This window comes from Cinclus cinclus, chromosome 6, assembly GCF_963662255.1.
Source record: "Cinclus cinclus chromosome 6, bCinCin1.1, whole genome shotgun sequence".
NCBI lineage: Eukaryota > Metazoa > Chordata > Aves > Passeriformes > Cinclidae > Cinclus > Cinclus cinclus.
Window position 1 is genome coordinate 54,272,154 of NC_085051.1, and position 19,851 is coordinate 54,292,004.

The 19,851-nt window shown below is 43.5% G+C and overlaps 1 protein-coding gene across 1 annotated transcript; it reads left to right on the top strand.

Moving 5' to 3' along the window:
- The first annotated feature begins 2,929 nt into the window (after positions 1-2,929).
- SIVA1 (SIVA1 apoptosis inducing factor) lies at positions 2,930-6,519 on the top strand. The gene is made up of 5 exons (XM_062494781.1): positions 2,930-3,047; positions 3,182-3,358; positions 3,993-4,149; positions 4,616-5,039; positions 6,484-6,519. The coding sequence occupies exons 1-4, from the start codon at positions 2,930-2,932 to the stop codon at positions 4,671-4,673; spliced, it is 510 nt and encodes a 169-aa protein (XP_062350765.1). The 3' UTR covers positions 4,674-5,039; positions 6,484-6,519.
- The last annotated feature ends 13,332 nt before the right edge of the window (positions 6,520-19,851 follow it).

The following is a 19,851-nucleotide window of genomic DNA, read 5'->3' on the forward strand; positions in this document are numbered from 1 at the left end:
TTCTTTGTGTTTCATCCAGTTCTCAGACAGCCAACTTCCATCCATGTTTATCCCATGCCACATTAATGAAACATGCATGATCAACTCTCCTCTATCCTGACAGAGCTCTTTCCAACTGGAATTCATTCAAATTAACCAATATTCCCCAGAGAACTTCAGGAACATCAGAGTGTCTCGCTAGTGAATATTTACAAAGTATTTCCTTAAACAGAAAGAAAAGGCCCTGGCTATTCAATATGCAGTTGCAAAAGTCTTCTGAACATCCTTAAGAATGCATTTGCAAGTATGTGCAGAAAAAGCCAAAGTAGAAGTCCTTATAGATAAAGAAAGGGTGTCAGGAGTAAGATTTTGGAGGTCAGAAGGAATTTTTGGGAATTGCTGCGAATTACAACCATGGCTTCTCCTGTGAAACCACAGTGATTGTACCTGCAAACTATTAGCAGTTCAACAACTCACTCCCATCATTTGGGAGTTTGAACAATGCTCTCAGGCATTGGTGTGATTTTTAGGGCTGTCCTGGGCAGAGCTAGGATGCAGAGCTTGATGGTCCTTGTGGGTCCCTTCCAAGTCAGGATAGCCTGTGATTGTACAGCCATAGTTAGGCACTGCGTTCAGTACGACTGGTCTTGGGGTTTCAGTAATTTTGGAAGAACTCGAGTAATGAAACCAGAGCAAAGTTAGTCCATTAGGTATTGTGGCCCATTTTCAGCACACTATGTTGCTGTATGTCTCGCATAATTGCGTTTTCATATAAGTGCCATTCTAAATCTTGTGCTAGTATTGAAAATGTACACTGATGTTTTTATGAGCTTCTGAATGGAAGAAAGCCGTTTAAAACCACTGATTTTGTCACTACTTTTTGAGGGGGTTGTTATTGTTTGGTTTTGGTGTTTAGAGTTTTTGTTTGTTTCTTTTTTTTTTTTTTTTTTTTTTTTTGAGGAAGAAACTTAAGTCTTTATTTGATAACTTGTTTTTTGACCAGAACAAAAAGAAACCAGGAACAAGTCCTTCACTCTTAGCAGACTGAAAGTTCATTCATGGAAAAATTGCTTCTGTACTTGGTTGTGATTCTCTCCACAGTACATACAGGGGAAGTTTTGAATTCAGAGACCTCTGGAAGAAATAAAACTGTCTGGAAGAAATACAACTGTCTTGACAGATCACCTTCAAGTGACACAAAAGGTAGCACCTAAACTCTCACACCAGTTTTAAACTTGTTTGCCATGAGGAAAACAATGTATTTTCAAAATATACATAGTACCCAGATTGGCTGCTGATTGGAATGGCATCTGAGACTTTTAACCCATGAAACCACACCTGGGGTGCTATGAAGGCAATCTGTAAATAGCAAATCTCAGTAATTCCCTTTCATAGCAGAAGGTCTTGGAAAACTCCAGATTTAGCTGAAACTGGGTGTCAGTCCCCAAAAATTCATTTTGCCCACAAGTGGCCAACCCATTCCTGATGTTGGCTGTTGCTGAGGAGCCCACCAGAGCCCCCTAGCCAAACAGGGATATTCCAGCCTCCTTTATGGTTTCAAAAAGGAAATTCTCAGGCTTGTACACACTTTTGTTGGTTCCACAGCATTCAGGCAGCCCAAACCTGGGCAGGGAGTTTTAGGCTGCTCAACGAGCTCCATGGACCCAGCATAATGTGAGGGCCCGCCAAGAAGGGAAAAGAGGGTTCATAAACAAGTGGATGAAGGACTGGAAAGGATACTGAGTAAGTTAACAGATAAAACAGAACTGGGAGGAGCTGTTGATTCCCTGGAAGGCAGAGACCTTCCAGACAGACCTCAACAAATTAGAGGGCTGGGCAATCAACTGCATGAAGTTTGAAAAGGACAAGTTCCAGTTTCTGCATCTGGAACAGGGTAACCCTGAATGTAGAGACAGACTGGGGCACTAGGAAAGGGACCTGGGGATCCTGGCTGATGGGAAGTTGGATATGAGCCAGCCGTGCCCTGGCAGCCAGGAGGGATAATCCTGTCCTGGGGGGCATCAGGAACAGCATCGCCAGCCGGGGAAGGGAGGGATTGTCCTGCTCTGCTCTGCTCTGCTCTGCTCTGCTCTGCTCTGCTCTTCTCTGCTCTGGGACAGCCTCACCTCGAGTGCTGGGGGCAGTTCTGGGTGCCACAAAAAAAAAAAAAAAAAAAAAAAAAAAAAAAAAAAAAAAAAAAAAAAAAAAAAAATTAAAGCTATGAGAGACCTTCCAAAGGAGGGCCACGAGAATGGTGAAGGATCTGGTGGGGAAGGTGTAAGAGGAGTAGATGAGGGCCCTCGGTCTGTTCAGCCTGGAGGATACTGAGGGGAGAGCTCCCTGCAGTTACAACTTGGTGAGGGGCAGAGGAGGGGCAGACATTGATCTCTTCTCCCGGTGACCAGCGACAGGACGTGAGGGACGAGGCGGAAGCTGTGTCAGGATAGGTTTAGAAAAGGTTCTGCACCCAGAGGTGGTCGGGTAGTGGAACAGGCTCCCCAGGGAAGCGGTCACAACCCCAACCCCGACAGAGCTCAAGAAGCGCTTGGACGATGCTCTCAGGCGCACAGTGCGAGTCTTAGGGTGTCCTGTGCAGGGCTAAGAGTTGGACTCGATGATCCTCGTGGGTCCTTTCCAACTCCGCATATTCCATGAGTCTGAGTTTATTGACAAACGCGAGTCCAGAGCTGGTTTGGCCTCGCCGCTCCGGGCGCACGGAGGTGACGCCTGAGGGGCGATGGCAGCGGGCGGGGCCGGGCCGGTGCCTCTGCCGGCCCCGCCGGGCGCTCGGGAAGTGGCGGGAGGAGAAATTTTGCGCTGGGGACGAAGCTTTCGCTTTCCCCCGCGGAAAGAACGGAGCGGGCGCGGTTCCCGAGCGCCCGGGCCGCGGCGTGAGGGAGGCGGTGGCGCGGCCGTGACGCGGCGCGGGGCGGGGCGGGTCGGTCCGGCCATGCCGAAGCGCTCCTGCCCCTTCGGGGACGCGGCCCCGCTCCAGCTGAAGACCCGCGTGGGGCTGCGGGAGCTGAGCCGCGGCGTGCGGGGCGAGGAATACCGGCGGGAGGTGTTCGGTGAGCGGGGCGAGGAGAGGGGAGCGCCGGGCCGGCCGCCCCGGGCAGGGGGATGTGCCGGCTCGCCGCTCCCCTGGCCCGCGGCCATGCGTGGGGAGCCCGCCGCTAACTCTGCTCTCCTCTCCCGCCGGCAGAGAGGACCCGGCGGCTGCTTTTCAGGGGTGCCCAGGCGTACATGGAGGGCTCGGCAGCCGCCGCCCGTCCGGCGGAGCCGGGGCCGGCCGGGGAGGCGCAGGGCGAGGGGCCCCGCTGGAGCGGGCAGCTCCTCATCGGCCACGACGGGAAACTGCGGCGGCGGCCCGCGGAGAGGGGTGAGTGCCCGGGGCGTGCCACAGACCCGCGCGGTACCCTGAGCTGGAAGGGACCCACCGGAGCGCAGCTCCTGTCCCGCCCGTCGGGAACCCCCCGACCTTCCCACCGGGAGCGTGAGAGAGATGCCGGAATGATCCTTAGACTCTGGCAGGTTTGGGGCCGCGACCGCTTCTCTGGGGAGCCTGTTGCAGTGCCAGACCACCCTCTAATTTTCCTAGTACCCAGCCTAACCCTGACACAGCTTGAGGCCATTCCCTCTGTTCCTGTCCCTGCCCACTACAGAGACCAGTGCTGCCCCTTGGCTTCGCCTCCCAAGGAGGTCTGTACTTTGACGAGTGCTTCGTGTTGTGTAGTTCCTTCTTTATTGACTTTCCTTAAAGGAAATGTTCGACTTGAGCTGACGGATTTCGGCTCTGCCGCGTGTATGTTCTGCTGTAGCATCCCTTAGCGCTGAGCTTGCCACTGAGCGTCGAAATGCCCGAGAAAGTTCCGAGCGGCGCTGCCTGTCCCTTGGAATGCCCGAGCGTCCCGCGAGGTGCTGCCGCCTGTAGCTCTGCAGCTCCTGCGACTTCCAGCTGCTTTCTCTGCCTTACCTGTAAAGCTCATCTTGCCTTACCTGTCTTTGCCAAGCAGTTCCGCCGGTGGGAGCGTCCAGAGCCTGCTCGTCGTGTGTGAGAACGGCCGATGTGAAGGACGCGTGTGCTCACTGTGACCGGTTCGTCTGCCAGAGCTGCAGCAGGCTCTGCAGCTGCTGTAACACGGTTACCTGCTCTTTGTGCTCCGCTGTTAAGTAAGTACCTTTCGAGTTCAGAAGCTTATTTTAATTACATATGCCCTAATAGTTGTATGCTGCAGATATCTAGCTCATACGCATAAAGGAGTTAAACTCTTTCCATGCTTAAGCAGCAGTAAAAATGAAACATGCAAACCAAGATGCCTGCGTGAAGCACTCTAATCGACCGTAGTGCAAGTCTAGTTCAGCTTCTTATTTAACTGTTATAACAGGCAAAAATTTCTCTTACTTTCCCACCAGCAATATAGCATGCTGACCAGAGCTGAATGTATGCACTTCCAATGAATAATCTTATTTTTTTTTCCTCATTGTTAACAGTTCTGTGTCATAAAGAAATACTGAGTGTGCTGTGTGGGAGTCCCGTGGTCGCAGTTGATAATGGAATAGTATTCCATTGTTATGTTCCAGAAACAGGCTGACTGTTGTTTATTCTGGCTTTTTTTTGTTGTTTTTTTTCCCCTAGTTATGGTGATATGGGAGAGCAAGTTCTCTGCAATGGTTGTTCAGTATTTCAAGTCTGAAACTCGATGAAATAACCCTTGTGGCTAAAACGTCCATGAATTTCATGAAGTCTTCTTACAGCTGACCAACTAATCCTTTTAGCATGTGAATTAGTTATGGAGTTTCTAAGTTTTATATCTTTATATTGTACTTTTAAATACTGTAGCTGAATAAACATTTATATTTTAAAGCTTTTTAGATTATTTTGAGTCGGCTTTCTCCTTTTCCCTAGTTGTGATATGCCTGTCTGGAAGGGACCACTGTGCTCTCACCTGGTGTTCCTGATGTGATGCAGGATTCAGAATATTCTCTCCACATGTTGGTCATGTTAGGACACGCTTTTGTGGGATCAGAATAGAAATCAGTTGCTCCTTCTGTTCTTTCAGGTGAGTGTGAGTCCATTCTGGACACACAATATTTTCTTTGTGAGCTAACTAGGAAAATCAGCCAAGCCTGAAGGCTTTTCCAAATGAGAGAATTTGCTGATTCTGGTTAAGTTTTTTTAAGCTATCACAGACAGCTTGTAATTATTGACAGCTTGAATGGTTTTAATCTTTCTGTGATAACTTTGATAGAAAGAGCAATAGCACACCCTTTGATAGAAGGAGCAATAGCACACCAGGCTTGGAGCAGAAAATTTTTTATCATTAGTAAATTTTCCTGTACCTTCACTGAGAAGTCTTTCTTGGAAAGCAACTTATCTGTATGAGTTGATCACCTACACTGTAAACTTCATATTGTCCTGAATACCCACTCAGAAATAGCTCATGAAGTGGTCTGAAAAGTGGTCAGCACTCAGGGTTACCTCTCCATAAAACAGCTCATTCCTCATTTTCTTTTCAAATCACTGCAGAGGCTTATTATTGTTTGTGCTGTAAGAGTGAAGTAAAGTACTACTGGACAACCCCTCAAAGTAGTTTTCTTTTACTGATTTTGCTATGTTTCATTCAAAAAAGGCTTTTCATCTGGCAAACCGACTGTGTCTAAGAGAAAACTACAGTGGTCTTTACCTCAGGAAAATGTTGATTTGAGTGGCTGATTTCAGATTAAAAAAAGGAACAGATTTTGACACACACAAGGAAAGAAATCCTTGTGGTACAGCTAATGGTCTGTTTCTTTTTTTTTTTTTGCCCCGAATTCCTGAAATAAAGCCTGCCAGTCATACTTCCCAGTCTTCTGAGCTGTGATTAGTATGTTTTGGGTGGAGTAACCTTGTTTTACCTGTTTCACTCCACTTCAGCCATTTCTGTTTGAAGAGGTGGAAAGGCCATTGCAATGCAATTTGAGAGCATGACTTCTCCCTCGTGGGGACCCCTTTATCTGACATTCTGTTGGAGGCATTCTGGGTATTTGCCTGTCACAATACTGCAGCTACCCCAAAAGAATGCAAAGGGTGGGGGTGGCTGTTGCTAGAGAGCAGCTCTTCCTCACAGCTGCACTGGCATGGCTTTGGGTGTATTAGCCACAGTGAGGTGCAGGATGACATCCTCTAGCCTGTGTAGCACTTTGTGTAACTATGCAGACACACTTTAAAAACATTTGTACCCTTTAGGGTTTCCTGGGGGGTGTCACTTCACTCTCAACCATCCATGCCAGCCTAGACATGCTGATGGGTCTGGTTAGTTTTCCTGTTCTGCATGTTTTAGAACCAGTTAAAATGGGAGACTTTATTGGTTCTTACTCCAGTAAGTTACACCACTTCATTTTTAGCAACTTGTGAAATGTGTCTTATCTTCATTCCTGTAACAAAAAAAAGAAAAGTCTCAAGTCAGGTGACTTAGTAGTGAAAGAATTAGCTGGAATTCCACAGCATTATTTGTCTTTTCAAAGCACTAATAAATGAAGCAGGATGATGACAGATCTCTGCTGCAGTTCCCAGCTGATATCATGGCAGATAAGAATGTTGCTCCTGTGGCAATCATTTTAAACCACAAAGGTAAGTTTTATGGATGGGAATAACCTGTGATTTACTGTGTTTAGATGTTAGTTTTAGGAAAGAGTTTTAAAACTTGGCTTTGTTTCATTTGAAGCTTTAAGGAGTGAATCAAAGTGGTTTTCAGTCAAGCATATTTTTCAAAATGAAACCTTTAAGGATGTGTCTGCTTTTTCCTACTCTCTCCTGAGGGTGAGAGACTGAAAATAATGTTTTGCTTCTAGTCTCTGGGAGAGATGAGACATGTTGTTTACAAATGATTTGTGTTTCAAACTAGTGATAGAAATGTTTTTTTGGCTCATTTACTCACTACTGTATTTCATAGAAAGCTGTCCTCTGTAAACAATGACATGGATTTCATGGCTTAATGTTCTTATTTGTTATCTTCTAGCTGCTTGAAAGATGGTTGTGCATTAGGATAGATACCCAATGCAGCATGAAGAGCTGAGAGAAGAAAAGCAGGAGGGCTGGAAGAAGGTTAGAGGCTGGGAGGAGAAGGGCAGGAGGAGCACAGAACAGCATGACCAACTCTTGCATAGGGGCGGTGCTCCATACATGTGAGAAATGGGGTTTAGTGGTTACATCTGCTTCTCTGACTTCAGAAGGTGAGAAAACTGCCTGTATCTACCAAAAGACTCGAATATTGTTCAGGAAAGTTCTTTCTGTAGTCCTACAGTTTTCAGATAAACAATAGGAGGTAAGACTTGAGACTGTTTGTAAATCTTTATAATGCCTACAGAAAAAAACCAAACCCTGTGTGAAGGGAAAAACCTTTGTGTGAGAGGACAAAGATTTTTCTCTCTAATTAACTCCTCCTCACAAGGGCTCCGTCGTTGCCACTGATCATTGAGCTGTAAGAGAGTTACAGTGCAACACTTAGAGTACCCCTAGGACTGTGAAGGAGAGCTAGAGAAATTGTCTGGTTTATTAACTGAGCAGGAAATTGGGTTTAATACTGTGCTTTTTTGTTATTATTGTATGTTCTTCCCCTCCTACTCACTGCAAAGTGTCAAAAATCAAAGTTTGCCTGCTGTTCCAAGGGAAGGAGATCCCCTGAGGAGCCAGCATATTGATGGGTAAAAATACCCTGCAGTAATGATTTTACAGATGGGTGAGAAACTTCTGAGGCCTGTGGCATATGTCTCAAAGAGAAGACCTTTATGTCTAAAAGGAAGTAAGCTGATCTGATCAGGAGAAAACTATTTCTTTCAAGACTAATAACTGAGTAAATTCTAGAAATGTGTGGTTTCACAGACACCATATATTTAAGGACAGTCTAAGGTGGTAAATGACTGCAGTAGTCTCCAGTATTTCCAGGCTGTATTAGAACAAACCCACAACACTGTAAAAAAACTCATTGAAAAGAACAAAGACACCTGAGTTGTCTCCTTCAATAGCATTTGTCCTGTGCACATAGTAATTCCCAAATATTTTACCGTTCAGTCCAGAAGTCTGCTTTCTTTCCAAGAGAAACATGAACCATTCTACAGGTGATCAGACAACATGAAAATTTAAAATAAATAAATTTTAACTCTCTAGTCTGTGAGTGATGCGTCTTTGGTTTAATACAGCCGGCACCTCAGCCTCTTCCCCTCCTTTTTGTTTTAATGTCCTACACATTTGGGCCCTGACTTGTAGCCAGTGCATAGGCTTTTTTTGGTATTCCTTTTTGAACAGGCGATAACTAGGTACAGTTGTATTTTATCTCAGGACAGGGCATAAACCCCAAGCAATGAGACAATGTCCTCTGTTTTCTTACAAATACAGATAAGGCATTCATGCTTTGCTTCTGTGCTGTATTTGCTGCCATCAGCTGTGACACTCAGAAGTGACAGAAATAAGCAAATAAATTTTCGGAATCTTACTTTGAAAAGGTGCAGCCAAGAAGAAATGGAAACAGTATCTTTGTCCCCAGGTTTGTTGGGCCTGTTTTCTTTTGAAAACATTCAACTGGCCTCTGGCTGGATTGGCTAGACAAGAGCAAATGCCAGCACCATGCAAGGAGTAAATACTTCTCTCTTTCACTGTGCTTCCTACCAGTCATTGTGTGATGGCTTTGGGTTTTGACAGGATCAAACTGGATTAAAAAATTGAATCCTAGCAAAATTTGCCTGTCATTAAGCTCCCAGGTATGGAGTATGTGTACAAACTTGCATCTACTGCTGCACTGTAACTTTTTGGTTAGGTGTGTTACTGTTTCATCATGGCAAATTCTGCAACTGAAAGCTCTTTGTGCTGCCTCTGCTGTCCGTTTGGATTCCAAGAGCAGTGACTACCCGGACATGGAGCCCTCTGTGCTTGGAGAAGCTCCAGCTGGGACAGAGCATGACAGAGTATCTCCACAGTTTGTTCTGTGTCTGTCAAGCTTTGTCCTCTGCTCCTTGCAGTGGTTTACCATCGATTGTCAGGCTAATCTTAGATCCCAGGCTACTGCAGGAACACGTGGGGTTGCCCAAGCAGAGAAGGGAAAACCTCGACCCACCCAAGAGCAGCACTCAGACATGTGCAGAACAAAACTGCTGCAGCAGCACAAGAACTCCAGAGTCCAACCTTACAGCACAGCCCAGGGCGTGGCAGCTTGGAAAAGGAGAGAGATGTGGGGGGCTCTTCCCAGAGGGCATCCTTCTCCCAGCAGGCTTTGAAATGAGGACAGGTAGGGCTGAAGACACCACCTGTGCCCCCGTGTTGAGTTACCTGGTGCTTTTTCCTCCACTCTCCATAGGGCTTTTCACTACTGAGAAGGGGAAGGTAGCAAGGCTTTGAATGTTTTTAGTGAGGTAAATTGGTTAACCTATTAAAAATAGCCAAGAGGCCTCAGAAAATGTTAACGATTCTTGAACAAATAAGTAGGAGCTATATCATTTAAAGACAAATACTTCTTGTGAGTAGAAAATTGGAAGAAAATTCTTCTAAATTACTTTTTATTTTACATTATTAAAATTGCAATAGGGTGAAAGTGATCACACAGTCTGTTGTATACTTTAAGGCTAATACACATGCACACACATATGTAGTATTTTGGTATAGATATTTTATATTGACAGCCATTGAAATACCATACCTTTTACACCCGATTGTATCTTCAACTGCTACAATTGTAATACAAGCTTTAATATTTGCTGGTGGTGTGTATTTTGGGCTTTTGTTATTTTGTTTTCTTCCTCTGGGAAAAAGCTCAGCTGGAATCAAATTATTATTTCTTTCACTTGTAATTTATTAAAGTTTTTAGTTCTCATGGCTGTGATTTACAATAAAACCCTGTGATAGATGTTAAGTTACTTATCTCTTGCAGAGCTTATTATTGATTGAGTATTTTGTGATTATAGGATTTACTTTAAATTTTAGGATTTATTTAATTGTATTTTCTTACATTGTTTTGCTCAAGTGTAATAGTTTAAATCATGATCCCCTTCTCATTTATTTGTTCTGTAAGATGCAGATGTTCTTCTATTTATTCTTTCCCAGTTGAAGGTTTTGAGGGTAGGTTCTCCTAAGTTCCCCTGGATAAGCTGCACAGCCATGTCAGAACCCCAGTGGTGTCATCAGGTACTGTCCTGATCTGTTCCGTACAATTTCTCTTAAACTTGCACTGAATTCCAACAGCTGCCAGTGGCTCCTTGTGTAGAAGTGCTCTTTAATCTGATTAGAGGTTTAAGATAAAACATAATAATCCCTCCTCCAACCTTTGCAGTACAAGTTTCATGTTCAAGCCACAGGGTGGCAGCACGATGTTGGGTTTATGTTTGTTGTTACCCAAATTCTTGGGTTTTTTTCTCAAGTCCTCACTGCTCAATTGATACTGTAATAATTGGACTGCTAATTTGGGGAGGAAGTGTGTTTTAAAATATTCCCCTAGGAAATCTATTGGTCAAATGTTCCCCCCTTTAAAAAAAAAAATTAGTTTAATCTTAATACAGATATTTTTTTGTATAATTCATAAATTATGGCCTGAAATTCAGAACAGACCATTTTGCTGCCTGCAAAGACAAGAGCAAAACATAAATCAAATGCAAAATCATAGATTGGTCCCATTTTTTTTCTTTGAATTCTAGTGTATCAGTATGACAAATAAGGGGGTTGTTATGCCAACATGTACATTATGTCACACTTTTCTGAAAAAAAAGCCCAACAAGAATGAAAAACACCCCCACCAAAAAAAAAAATCCAAATATTCTCAGTATGCATTTCTTTGCATTTAATTAACATATCCTACTCAAGTTGCTTCTCATAAATATGTGAAGGAGTACAGTGGTGTCCATGCCAAGAGTAGGACTGTGAATCTGGAGCAGGAAATGGACAGTAGGGTGCTAACTGGAAGTGGCATCTGAGGAATGGCCCTGATGGTGTTGGGAAAAAGGTGAGAGTTGTGCCATTCTTTGAGGAGAACAGTTTGGGGAATGGTGGGCTGCTCAGTCTGACCTAAGTCCACAGGAATGTTATGGTGTGGATCATCACAAACGCTGTGTCCAGCCCTACACCCAGGCACAGGAAGGGTGGGAACATAATTGGGAACAGTCACAGATTTATCAGGGGCCTATTACATCTGACCAGCCTCACTGGCTTTTCTGATGAGATGAGCAGCACTGGATAAGAGGAGAGAAATGAAGGTGTCCTTGCCAGAGGAAAGTCAAACCTTGTTGGGCTGCAGGAGCAGGGACAGCACAGACCCCCTGTGCGAAGATCCAGAGCTGCTGCTGCTGCACATGAGGCTTCAGTGGCCCTGGAGACGCTGCAGTGCAGAGAAACAACACGGGAACAAGAAGCCTTTCCAGGTCACACATGGGGCACATCTGTGCTCTTCAGTCTACCAAAGGCTCAAGGATTTAATGAGTTTTTGAGTACTGCAAGGCTGTATATTGAGGTGTGGTGCTTTTGGATACACTTAGGAGTTTATAGTACTGTTGAAACTGTTCAGCACTCTGAGATCTGCTGCTTTCTTCTGTTCTCCTGGGCATTGATTGCTGCTGCCAGAAATGAGGAACTGGTAAAAGGCTATGTGGTCTGAGTATGTCCACTCTTACATCCTGTTTACTCTGCTAGAACTACTGATATGATCAAACTTACTCATATCCTTAGGTGTTTTGGTGGGATGTGCTGTACGAATGCAGCACTTTGCTGAATATTGATTTCTGAACTTAAAGAAATGATTCAACTTTCAACCAAGTAGTTTACATACAGAATTTAATGTACTTTCATGTATTTCATCCCAGCGAATTTCATTTCATTCATTGGAGCTTGATTCTCCCACGCTTTCTTGCACTGAGTAATACCTCCCCAAATGAGTAATCTGATTCTTCTGATTTTGCTTTCCATGATAGCAAGATTATTTACTGCCACAAAATAGATTTTGAAGTATTTTTAAATGCAGTAAAAGCAAGTTTAGAAACCTGCACTGTGATGATTTGGGATGACCAGTATAAGGAGTTAAAGTACAGTAAAATGTAACGTTGAAAATATGTAGTCAATGTGCAGATTTTCATGGTCTCCTCCCAAAAATGTTAAAAGAAGAAAGCCAGCTTGAATATTTCCTTCATAAATTGTTTCCTCTTCTTTTGAGTGGTTTCACTCTAGGTTGTTCTGGAAGTCCTTACTTCTCTAAAAATGAGAACATGTTCTCAATTGGGTGTAGTTGCCTTTACTGCTGCCTTACAGAGCTGGTTTGAAGAAATTGTGTGCTTAGATGGGTCACAGGAATGCAGGAGCTTTCTTGCTCAGCCAGGGCATGGAGTAAAGAAGTATTATAGGAAACCACTTTATTTCTGTGACTTTGGTCAGCCCTGCTGAACACAAACTTCTGTAATACCTCTTGTTCCTCACCTAACTGATAGTGGAGTGTGCTGTCTTGGTGAGACCAAGAACTAGAAGTTATTGAGTTAGAGGGACTTCCTTTCTTCACTGGTACAAGACCTCACTCCATTTACACTGTGTACTCTCCTGTACCCCTATCGTGTTTGGGAACATTGCTAGGACAGCTTTTCTTACATCTTGCACTGACTTTGTCCCTTCTGTGCTGATGCTGCTGATAAGGACACAGTGAGAGCCTGTGCAGTTCTGTTCCTGTTAGCACTAACAAATTTCCCGTTTGCGAACTGCAGTGCTGTCCTTGTTCTGCTGAAGAAATTATCAGTGCTTGTGATGCTGTCCCTTCATTACTGCTGCTGCTTGTAATCTACTGTAAAACAACATGACTTGGGGTTCTTTCATCTTTTCCTTAGTGCCAGGCATTGTGGCAAGTGCAGCTTCATGTGCAGGAGTTGTGTCTCTGAGCTGTACCTAAAATGTCTGTGATATTAATTCCATATGTGGCTGCTTCTGTCAAGTTAAATGAAGACTTCCACCATAACAAGTGCTCCCTTTAAAGTTTAGTGGCATACATCACTTGGACATGAAAACTAGTTCAAACCTCAACACTTGTTCTCTGTATTTTCTCAAGTATTTCACTTCTTGTGAGGCCTTTAACTTAGAATATTTTCTTAGTTTGCTTAACTCCTGCTACCATCTGTTGTTCAGTAACAACTCGGAGCCAAGGCGGCTGATGGAGATCTGAGTTCTCCTAGATCAGCACTTGGCACCACAAGCTTTTTCACAGCCCAACAAGCAGTTCCAACAGCTGCATGCATGAATCACTTAAGTTATAGTACCCTGCAGCACCTTGTAAGAATGGGTTTTGACAATCTGGTCAGATGCCACACAAGCAAAAGTGCGATGAACTGAGCTCCTTGGAAGGTGTAAAATAAATGTAAGATGATTATTTTGATACATATTTTAATGTAACATGCTCCACAGTTTCATTACTGTTCAGAAAGTTTCAGGACTACCTAGATTGCATGTAAGAGTTTATAATTACTGAAAAAATTCAGTGGGCTGGGGTGTGTGTGTGTGTGTGTGTGTGTGTGTGTTTATTTGTTGAAGCAAACTATTCTGACACATTCCCTGTGGCATTTCATATTACTGAGAGACAGTTTGCCCCAGCAGTAGAACAGCTCCTCACGTGCTTTCGAGTCAGTCTATATTTAAACCTGTCCTCAGCAGTATTTTATTTCAGTTGTTTTACTCTGGTTTGCCTAGCTGTGGATGCATTCTTGATTATGATCTGTGTTCATTGAAAATTTGCTGTCAGAGAACCACAGAATCATTTAGGTTGTAAAAATCATCAAATCCAACAATTAACCCAGCACTGCCAAGCCCAGCACTAACTAAACCCTGTTCCCAAGTGCCACATCTACACAGCTTTTAAAAACCCCCAGGATGATGAGTGACTCCTCCATTCCCTGGGCAGCCTGTCCCAGTGTTCACATCCTGCTCTTCCACAACTGCAGAACATCCTTTCATTCAGACTCTGGCACTATAAGGGCACCTCTTAAACCTTTGCAGGAGGATTGTGTGGATTCCTGGTTGGTTTCATAGCAGGCAGCTGACTGCACCAACACTGAGCCCAAGGGACCAGTGCCGATGAGCCTGGTGTCACTGGGCAAACTGGGCTGCACAGCTGAGGCTCTGCCCCTGTGTCTAATTTGTGCTCTGCTCTAGTGGTGTAGATGATAACCATTGTTTAATGATAACCATTGCTTTGGCTGAGTGTTTAACACGAGGCCATTTACAAAGAATTTATGGAGTCCATATGTTTGGATTTCACTTAGCTGCCCAAATAAGCGGGGAGGGAGCAGAATGGAGGTTGATTTTATTTTGGACCTGCATCTGCAGACTGGCTGGAGCCAAGCAGGGTAACTATAGGATGGGATAGTATCATCCAGGAATAGGGTGTTAAAACTTCTTGGGCAACTTCCACAGAGCTGCCTGGCAGGAATCCCCCCTCAGTTCCTCTTAGAAAATGAGATCAGTGGGTACCCAGGGGATAATGTAGGCTGAGTGCCAGAGAGGGGAAGCTTTCTGTGGTTCTGCAGTAGGATGGGAAAAGACATGATTAAGTCTTGAGTTCCAGGAGTTTTATCAACATTGTTAAGTTGGACTGCAGGCCTTTCACATCACTAGATAAGTGAGTAAATTGGTCTCAGGATGTACAGGCAGCAGACTGATGCAGTGAACTTGAGGATGCTGAAGTAGCTTGGGTTTAGTTTCCCACATTTTGAAGAGTTCTTAAGTGTTTGTAAGAGTTTTAAAGAGAAGATGTAAATATTTTCCATCAGCGATTTCCAGTTAGTGTCTTATCAGGTACTTAACTCTACATTTTTAGAGAACTCTAGATAGGTTGAACTTGATAGTTCATACCACAAAGCAAAGCAAAGAGAGATAAAGGGCAGATAATTTTTTTGCTTTGTTTCCCCCAGGTTTTATACATTTATCAGCTAGAAATCCACACAAATTTAGGTATGTCCTGTAAGAGAAATGGATGCCAGACAGTAAGGGGTAACCAAATATTTTTTCAAAGCAATCAATTCTCATCTAACTCTACTAAAGGAGCAAGAGTGTGTGACAAAAGGCACTGGGCACTTACCTCCTCCTCTTATCTGTAGCAGAATTGATATTAAAAATATCAATAGGAATAGGAAATCACTTTAACATTCAGAGGGAGACTTGCTCTTTTCTTTGTTTAGGCCAGTATTTCATGCCAAAATACACCAGTCAAGAGTCTACATTAAACTTGAAGACAGGGGTCTGTACAGACAGTGTAAGTGTTCGTATGGATTGGGGTCAGATGAAGTCTCCACAGTGACTCCAGGAGCATCCAGCATGTGGAAAATAATTATTTAAAATTATATTCTGTTAGTTGATAATACACCCTCTAGAAGGGACTGAAGAAGATGAGAGACAGAGTAAGGCACAAAAAAAGAATGAAAGTGAGGGAGAAGAGGAAGAAGGAATCAGTTGTTTCTTGTCTGCTGGGAATAGATGGGAGAACAATGTCATAAGGCAAAAGGCAAATAAAGAGAACTGGAATTCTGGAAAAAAAAAAAAACTGAAAAAAGGGAAAAGGAACTCAGTAGTGCAGACTGGTCTCTACAGGTACCACCCAGCAATCTGTATCCAACCTCCATGCAGCAGGGAACTGAAAGCCCACCTCCGTGTGCCAGCTTTTTTCCTGCTCCCAGGAGAGGAGATCTGCTCAGTAGAAGACAGATGGCATTGCCATTGCCTGTGCTCCTGTGGGGGCTTTTTCCAGATGGGGAGTTGGAAGCTTCTTTGTGCTGCTCCAGCCTTCTTGTGCAGCAGCCCTCGGGTGCTGGGGGCTCCACCAGCCTGCATGCCCGGATCCAGTGCTGCTCAGAGAAAATTGCAGCTGAACCTGTTAGGAAAAGAAATGGATTTATATCCAGGGTTTTCTTCCTGTTTGAGGTGTCCTCGTTGACTTCTCCTTTCTTGTAAGGAGAGATTATTGAGCGATCTGAAAAGAAAGTTGACACAACTGTTGTGTACAGGGGAACCCCAGACAGCCACTCACACACTGACCTCCAGCCAGACTTTCCTGCATTGCTGGGATGCCTCTCCTACCTCAAGCAAAACACAGCTATGACAGGTTTCTTTCTTAAACTTACCTGAAAAACCACTGGGCAATCCAGGAAACATTGTCCTCATTACAGCTCCCTTTGCTGCTTATGGGAATGAAAAAAAAAATCATTTTAAATACCAAACAGCCACCCCCGATCTCCACTTCCTTCATGCTGAGCAAATCACCACAGAAAGTAAAATTTTGGAGAAGTAACCTGATTCTAAGTTTTACAATCAAGTAAAGGGAGATACTGAGTTTAATCCCTTTATCTTAGTTAAACATTAAATTTATGACCTCACCTGCGTAAAGAAGTACATTTTGTTCTGCTTTCTTCTACTTCCTTTCCTCTACAACTTCCCAGTCTTCAGCTGCTCCAAGAGACTTTGTTGTCTCTGCTTTTTACTCAGTTTCATTCTACACTCATTACTGGATGGGCACCACATATTCCTGTCTTCCTGTTTAGTTTCATTTCTCCCAGTAATATCAGAATAAGGAACAGTCACAGGAGCTAAACACATCATATGGAAAACTTACTATGTGCTGCAACCATCCTGGTAATATCACTCCTTTTTTTGTTCTTGAAGTTCATTGAAGGGCTTATGTTTTGATCTTTCTGCATATCCATGAAGCCTTTAAAAGTCACTGCAGCAATTTATAGACCATGTGAGAAAAGTTCATTAGCTATTTAGAAAAAAAAAATCACTCAAATGCTGTATGAACTCCAGCCTTGTGTGTGGGAGAAGGTGTTATGTTAGAATTGTTCTCTGAAGTCAGATCTGTGCCCCAGTAAATTAAAATAAAATGCCAGTTTCAGAGTAAGGAGCCTCTAAAGTGCAGCAAGTCCTAATGCAGAGCAGGATCACAGAATCACAGAAACAACTGAGTTGGAAAGGGACCCACAAGGACCATCGAGTCCAGCATCAAGTCCGGGAATCCATTTAAGAATGGATTTCACAATCATTTTAATCCAATTTCGATGAAGTCTCAGGCACTCTGCTGAAGATCACAATCACTTTTTTATTTCTTGTTCTAATATAGATTTTTTTCAGTACTACACAGTTTCCTGGCTAGCAGCATCGGTACTGTAAGGACACAGACACTTTATAAAGAACTAGATACAGGGAGTTTACCAATAACTAAAGATCACAGTGTTTGGGGAAGGGCTTGTGTGTCCTCTGTGAGGACTTTTCACTCCAGCATAAAAATAATTCTATCTTCTGAAGGGTTAGTGTATTAATATGTAGAGAATTTCAGAGACCTTCAGAATCCAGAAAATACAGCAAATGTCTGTGTTGCCATTTATCTTCTTGAAACAAACTCAAAGCCCTGATGAAATGCAACATACAAGCAGTTAGAGTAGCATGACAGAAGACATGAAGAAAGTGTGGAAAACATGGTTACATTTAACACAAAAACATTGACCCCCATCTCTGAGGGGAGGCAAAAAAAAACCAGTTACAGACAAAAAAAAACCCCAAAAAACAAAAAACAAAACAAAAAAAAAAATCCAAAACAACAACAACAACAACAAAACAAACATGTGAAGCAGCACTTCAGCAAAGGGGAAACAAAACTGAGCTATGTGCAGGCTGAAAAACCACAGAGGGAAGTAGAATTTTTACATATGAAGACCTTGATTTGGTCCCTAAGAACCCACCACACTCACAAAACCAGGGTGGTGGCCATCAGTTACAGAAATTTTAAGAAGTGTCAAGCAGGAACCACTGTAACAAATTGCATTTGTTTAAATGATTTTGGACAGAGAGCAAGCAGTCATCACCTGATTAGAATGCAGCATATGCTGCAGCAGACAGCGGGCACACGTCTGCACACTCAGCTGCAGGGGGATAATAAGCTCCCACTTGCTATAGGCACCGTGTGTTCCGTGTGTGTTACTCCTCGTGGCAATTAACCTCCCTGTTATTAAAAAAATTGAACTCAAAGTGAAAGACAAACACTCATTTGCAACGCTGAAGAAACAAGATCCTTTGCCTGTTTCTTCAACTGTATTTGTACCTCTGAACTTCTTCTAGATATAGAGAAATAAACCAGACCTGCTAAATTATCATTTCCCAAACTTCTCAGGCAGAAAATCTCTACAACTTGCACAGGCACTTTCCATGTGTGGGCTCCTCTTCTGCACCTCTGTCCCCTTGGAGTGTGCACTCCCACTGTGGGCTGTGACCTCTGATCTGAGACCACCATCCTACAGACAACTACTGGAGATAAAAATCTGGTTTGACATGTGCTCTCTAAGAAGCAAAGGGTATTTTTCTCTGACAAAGATTTGAGAAGGCCCCACAAACATTCAGGAACGTGAGAACACAGTGCTGGTGTACTGAGCACATCAACACATGGGCATAATTCAAAGCAGCAGACAAAATTTCCCACTATTTAAAGCAATAATGAGCCAATTCAAACAATCCAGGCAAGATTTTGCCCTCAAACCTCCAAAAACTATCAAAATTTGTTTCTCAAGTGGAAAACTGAATGAATTAAAAAAGCAGCTAGGACTCAAGGCCAGTATGAGAGCTGGAGAGCAGGTGGAAGAGTGAAGGTGCAGCAAGAAAAATGAAGAAAAAGCTGCCTATTGTACTGGAGGGCGGCGGGGGGGGGAGGGAAGAGATCACAGTTTGTGCAAAGTTTGGAATGCTATGAACCAGAGTTATCCTTGTTCACTTTAAAGGGAGAACAGCCTGTCATACCCTAATGGGACTGTACTGGATGTTTTAGCTACACCAGGGAATATGAAATGGAATTTGCAGAATTACCTGGCTCCAGCCCATGTCTCAGCCCCAAGCAGCACTCAGAGCAATGTATCTGTTTCAACCACTGCCTAGCTGACCTCAATTCCAGACTGCAGTCACAGGCACACAGAGAAGAACTTACTCATGTGCTCTTGCCAAGGGTTTTTTTTCCCCTGTTTTTCTCCAAGTCCAAATTTACAATGAAGTTCCTGGGCTGTAACACAGGTGTTCAGAACCTGGGATGCACAATCTTTGCTGCAATGTGCAACACCAGACAGAGCAAGATAACATTTTTCAGTGCTAGAAGGAAGAATGGGGAAGTTTTGGGTGTAGAGATTGTTAGAAAAGTTCTGAGGTTTCAAATCAAAGAACTAAAGAAACATGCAGGATTTAAGCAGTTTCTGCACATATGGTACAAAAAGAATATGAGGTGAATGACACTCCAGTCATAGGTTTTTGCAATAGGATTTTCGGTGCTTAATCAAAATGTAAAGAACACATTTTGTGTTTGCAGACAGACAGCTGTAGCATAACCATTCAATTATGGACAAGTAAGGTATTTAGGACAATCACTGGCAAAATGAGGGAATGTGTCCTGAAGACCCAGCATTCAGGTGTGAGCCTCAGCTCTTAGTTGCTAACAATACTAAGATTCAGAGATTTTTGGCAGCTTTTTTTTTTTTAATTCCATTTTATATAAGAGAATTAAAACAATCCATTAGGAACAACTGGCAGAAAAATACTGAGACATAATCAGCCTCAACAAAACAACCTGATCCACGCCTGCTCCTGCATTTGACAGAGCAGATTTTCCTGGGGCAGATTATGGTAACCTTTGCTCACTCGTGCTGCCTATACTTGGATGCAAGAAGCTGTTAGTTCAGGACTTGTCAAGACTTGTGAACTTGGAGAAGAGTTTCCTTGAACTTAGTCCCTGGACTGGCTGGAGACACAGATGAAGCTTGGAAGCAAAGGAGAGCAGTTAGATCAGACTTGCTGAATGGGACAGGCTGTCCAGCATCAGTCTCTACAGAGACACAGATCTCCTCTTCCTTCTTCCCTCCTTGCAC

Coding starts and splice junctions, on each gene's coding strand:
- SIVA1 (XM_062494781.1), top strand. CDS start 2,930: ATGCCGAAGCGCTCCTGCCCCTTCGGGGACGCGGCCCCGCTCCAGCTG. Junction 3,048..3,181: donor ATACCGGCGGGAGGTGTTCG/GTGAGCGGGGCG, acceptor TCCCGCCGGCAG/AGAGGACCCGGCGGCTGCTT. Junction 4,150..4,615: donor TCTTTGTGCTCCGCTGTTAA/GTAAGTACCTTT, acceptor TTTTTCCCCTAG/TTATGGTGATATGGGAGAGC.